The following is a 5,467-nucleotide window of genomic DNA, read 5'->3' as shown; positions in this document are numbered from 1 at the left end:
AATTTAAATTTTATCTACATTACAAAGTTTTATGCATCAGTTCCAGTTATTTATTAACAAATGTTTTATGCATAAATTATCAAAAGTTCAGTATTGTTTTCAGAGGTTTCAATTTCTATCTATTCAGTTCAATTTCAGAAAGTACTAACTACAGTGTTTCAAAACTGCTCTAACTAAGTTTCAGAAGTACTTACAAGATCGACGCCAAAAACTCGGTGTACCACATACTCTTTCAAATTATTCAAGAAATTTGAAAACCAATTCTATTAAAACAAAATTTTAGAACCCAAAATCCACAGCTGAGTTTTACAACCTAGCTCTAATACCACTAAATGTAACACCTCAAACCTGGCCTAGACATTATGCCCAAATCCAGAGATGTCATAAAGAATGGGTTTTGAAACAAGTTGATTTCATTAACTAATTACTAATAAAACTCACATTCCGTCATGTTTGTTACAGAAAACATTATTTTAACAGTTCATTTTTCAAAACATTTATTACAGCAAAAATTAATAAAACCAGAACATTCTAGAAATCCGTTTCGTATTTTTTGGAAACCTATTTTTGGCGTAAAATCCGTTTCCGTAAAACATTTTATCAAGTGTGCAACATATCGAGCATATCAAACCAAATCAAGTTAAAAACCAAAACAATCCAAAGAGTCCTAAAAATTACAAACTCTCAGAATTATATCCCAAATTATTAAAATAAACCATAAATTAATAAATCTAAACAGTTTTACAGAAGAGTGGTCACCGAAGAGTCCCTGCTGCACCGATCCACCTAAGACAGTGATGGTAGGTGATTCGAGGTGATGGTGGTGGTAGCTTTGGGATCATACTTACCTGGAAACTAAAACTCGTTCCAATTTCTGCAACTGTGAGTCACTGAGTCTGTGATGACATTTTCCATCAGTTGAACACTCGAACATAATGCTACCCAACTCATCCTTTGATGGTAAGAGATCGCTCATCAACTTCCCAATGAAATAAACCTTGACGTTTTCATGTTCAACATTAATTTAACTCAAGACGAGAGAAAATTAATTCTTGTTTCATTCAGTAGCCTGTTATTGCCACAATTGGCTGTTACCCATTAAATTTTGGCTGTGATCCACTACTATTGGTGTGACTCTACTTCACACCACTATTTTCAGCAGTAGCAGTTTCGGACGGCACTGCTACCATTATATAGCAACCACTATTCCACTACCTGACCACTATCTAAATCCCTGGTTTTTATGCAAATCTTATGTTATTTTGCATGAGACAAAATGGTGCGTTAGCTTTAAATTATACGAGGCATTTTGTGCCTCCTCCCTTCGTACTATTAGCTGACAGCTGTTGTAACAGACTAGGGTTCCTATTTTTATACACTGTAATGACAAAGGGAAGGCATGCAGAATTTTGGTTGTTTCTTCAATCGTCTCTTTATACTCTCATTTTCTCTCTCTCTTTTTCTGTCTTATCTGTCACGTCTATAACAGGATACATGACAGCTTTAGAATTTTTACTTAATGGTCCCAATGCATGATTAACTATTATTATAAGATTACACGAGTATCGATATTTGGAATAATTTTATCGATACTTTTTCAATTGTACAAATATTTTCTTATGTTTTGATTTTAGACGACAAACAGAATGCAAGTTTGGTATCAATTTTCCAGATGGTATCGATACCACTTTAAGAAAATATCGATACCCATATTCTAGTATCGATACATATGTGATTATCTTGGAAATTTTGTTAAGTGAGCCTAATACATGTTCAATTATTACTATAAGTTTATTTGAAGTATGTTTGGCATGTTCAAAATTTATAAGATCACTGATAAAGAGGATGATTTCTTAATAATGTGACAAGTTACTATGAGTATGACATGAGATGGTGGTGTGGCATCCTAATATTCGAGTTTGGCGACCAAACTAGGTATAGAGTGTTACATTCGGTGGTTCAGAGTTTTAGGTTCATTAACTCTCGAGCCTAGATGATTGTCATGTGTTTGGAGTTTCGAAGCTCGTGAGTCTAAATCTCATTGTTTTCTTGAAATTGTTGATATAACTCTGATTGAATTGTTAGGAATTGTTTGAAATAATGTGATTGAATTACATGTAGGGTAGGAATGTGAACACATTGCCTTAATCCTAAAGTTTTCTTGCAGGAACGAGACTTGGATCATCTCCCCGCCACTCACACCTTCAGTTTTGTTTGTGTATGTTAGATTAGATTTGATCATTGAGATCGCGGGTATTTTTGTTTTGTGATCAATTCTTTTATTCTCGTTGGTAGATTTAGGTTCTATGCATTCACAAATATGGAGCGATGTAGCTATTAAGTAGAGAATCTTGATAGAGATTATGAATTAGAAAAAAATGATTACGAGTTGTTTAGATGAAAGTGTCGTAGTGAGTAGAAGAAACTGTTAGCAAAATTACTGTAGAATAAGTTAGTGGTAGTGAATAGGATCATTAAGAAAAGCAATAGAAAGTTAGAGAGAATAGGAATCAGAGTGTGCAGCGAAAGTGTGATATTAGTTTAAATGTGGAAATAACATATTTTGTGATTCAACAATTGACGTGTTAGCAGGGAAATTTCGAGGACAAAATTCTTTTTAGAGGGAGAGATTTGTAATACCCCAAAATAGGACCTAAGAGTTTTAAGGTATTTTAGGGATTTTAGCCTTAGAGTGTTCAGAATTTTACAACATTGTTTATCGGTCATGTTTTTTACCATGGTTTTTTGAAAATTAAATCAATTTCTGAAAATGAATTTTAAATACCTTTAATTTTGAAAATAGGATAGATTTGTAAAAGAGTCAAAACTTAAAGTTTTTAAGAGGGAATTAGACCAGATTTTTAAATTCAACATAAAAACCTCCATTTATGGTTTCATATTCACGATAGTTTTCTCTCCAAAGCTTGTGCATGCCGTCCCTTGTTTCCTATTACTCTTCCAATTGATTTTTTATTTCTAAACTATAATCTTTTGATTATCATCAACATTCAAACCTTAAACCTTCATTAAATACCAAGAAAAATACCCAAAATCACCATTGATTTCTCCATTGTCACGTCTATAACATTTACTACACATCAGGGGGAAAATCGAAACCTAAGCAAACATTCAAAAGCTCGATCTCTCTTTGTTCTTTTCTCAATCCTTATCATGGTGACTCATACTAAAGGTACTATAAGCATGCCTTGTAAAAACAGACGTTAAAACAAAAAGAAAACCAGCTAGAATATTATGCCATAACATATCCTGACATTTCTTATTTTATCTTATTCAGATCGTTAGTTGATTTGGTAAGTTCCCGAATGCTCTGAACTTTCTGAATGCCACGGTTGTAATCTTCTCTGGCATTTATGATTGACTATAATGTGAAGGTCAGAATCGTTGGTCATATTTTCCAATCATAATCGAAAGACAAGAATGAGATTTTGGAAAGGAAACTCATTAGATCTTAGTGTCATCAAATATAATACAGTCAATTGATGAACAGTGGAACTTTTCAAGAAGCCTTCTCACTTTTATCTTGATGGATTAGTAAAAAAAAGGCAGTTATGCAAGACCATCTATTATTCCACCAACAAAGCTAGCATTCTTTCTTTTTCTTTTTCTTCCCTGGTGTTGTTTGCACTATATTTTGAAGTTCATGTTTATGATATGACTTAATGATATAGACTTGTGGTTGAATTATAACTGTTCTTGTACATCTTTAAGGGATTTTGAAATGCCAAGATTAACTCTTAGCTAGTTTGCTGTATGCTCATGAACTGTTCTGGAAGTTGCACTTTTTCTTTTGACCTGTTTACTGCATGATAGAAGAACCATTTAATTAGTACTTAGAAATTTCAGATATAATTTCCTAATTTTTGGTCCCAGGTTCACAATTCAGTGGATAAATCAAAAGCCAAACCTGCTGTCAGAACAAGTGACATGAATATAACTATAAAGAGTGGACAGCAAAAATATTCTTTGACTCATCATGGTAATCAGTCTCCCCACAGTGATCATGTCAAGTCTGACATGCCAAAGACATCTGGGAAGCTTTTGGTTCTCAAACGAGGATGGGAAAATGGGGTCTCATCTCCTACTCATAAAGATGCTGCTAGTCCAACAACAAATATGAACAGCAGAGGTACAACTAGCCAACATGCTGTTGCTTCTGTTACATCTGCTTCCTCTATAAACTCGAAGAACCAAAAGCTATCTGCTGGGGAACGCAAGGCATCTACCTTGAATCCAGTAGCTGGGTTTACTGTGGAAAAGAAACCTTCCTTGGCTCAAACCCAGAGCCAGAATGATTTTTTTAATCTCCTGAAAAAGAAGACCTCTATGAACAGTGTTTCTGGTCTCGCAGATTCAGATCCTCATAATTCATCTTCCACCACAGAGAAATCTGAAGTTTCAAAGGAAGTAGTGACTGCTTCTGCACCTGCTTGTGCTAATGAGAATCATACTGCAGCAACTAGCAATGGTGGCACCCGTCCTGATGCTAAAAGATTTTCTGATGATGGTGAAAATTATATGACTTCCACTTCTATGGTTTATCCAGATGAAGAAGAGGCTGCATTTCTTCGTTCTTTTGGCTGGGAAGAAAACTCTGGTGAGGATGAAGGCCTTACTGAAGAGGAAATCAATGCATTTTATCAGGAGGTAAATACATCTTTTTTTCCTTTTTGCTGTACTTTCCCTTTATTTATTCAATGAATTTTGTTTGAAGTCAACTTGTTCCCAAGTTTTAGTGTCTCTCTAATGAACCTTTAAGTTTACTGAAAATGATGTGGAGTTGATCAATTGATCTTGCTTGGCTGGTAAGCATAATGGGATTTTTCTTAATAACCATTGGAGAATTGTGAAGATTTGATATATTGATAATGCCTCTGATTCCATGGCTAATCATCATCTTTGTCATTGTTTAAAAGCGATGCATTTTGTACAACAGATGCAAATTAAGAGCTCTTTATGAGACAATTTTTGTATGGTATTTGTAAAATTCATCTATTCATTTGGTTTTGCAGTACATGAAGTTGAGGCCGTCTCTGAAACTGTGCAGCACATGCTGCCAAAGCTGGCTCACACTTTCGCAACTAATTTGGATGGAGCTTCTGAACCAAGCTCATCTGACCCCGTATCTGAAGCCCGACTTTCTCTGTCCCTACATAGTAAATCCAAAGAAGTTCCAATTTTGATGGCAGATCTTTAGGTTCATTTTCCCTCCTATCACATAGTAAATCCTTTTGATGTCTTCTATTTGACAGAAAGCTGAGGAGTTGGGCATGGAAGGGAGTTTGCAAATAGTGCAATAACTCCTGCCCACTTATAACACAGAGAGAGAATTCTTCGGGTTTCTAAAGGATCTGCAGTGGGGAAGAATAGATGCTGGAAAGTTCCATCTTTTGGGATACATATTATTTTGTCCTTTTTGCTTCCTTTCCTTTCCCTGGGGTTCAATTTT

The 5,467-nt window shown here is 34.8% G+C and overlaps 1 protein-coding gene across 1 annotated transcript; it reads left to right on the top strand.

Annotated features, from left to right (window-relative positions):
* The first annotated feature begins 3,945 nt into the window (after positions 1–3,945).
* Positions 3,946–5,215, top strand: LOC108458882 (uncharacterized). Its single transcript, XM_017758278.1, has 2 exons — positions 3,946–4,693; positions 5,031–5,215. The coding sequence occupies exons 1-2, from the start codon at positions 3,946–3,948 to the stop codon at positions 5,213–5,215; spliced, it is 933 nt and encodes a 310-aa protein (XP_017613767.1).
* The last annotated feature ends 252 nt before the right edge of the window (positions 5,216–5,467 follow it).

The sequence above is a fragment of the Gossypium arboreum genome, chromosome 2 (genome assembly GCF_025698485.1).
Source record: "Gossypium arboreum isolate Shixiya-1 chromosome 2, ASM2569848v2, whole genome shotgun sequence".
In the NCBI taxonomy this organism is placed as follows: domain Eukaryota; kingdom Viridiplantae; phylum Streptophyta; class Magnoliopsida; order Malvales; family Malvaceae; genus Gossypium; species Gossypium arboreum.
This window is presented reverse-complemented; position numbering and strand designations above follow the sequence as displayed.

Bases quoted from the DNA above. Each gene is read 5' to 3' on its own strand.
- LOC108458882 (XM_017758278.1), top strand. From the start codon at position 3,946: ATGAATATAACTATAAAGAGTGGACAGCAAAAATATTCTTTGACTCAT. The intron at 4,694-5,030 runs GTACTTTCCCTT...TTGGTTTTGCAG, and splicing joins ATCTTTTTTTCCTTTTTGCT to TACATGAAGTTGAGGCCGTC.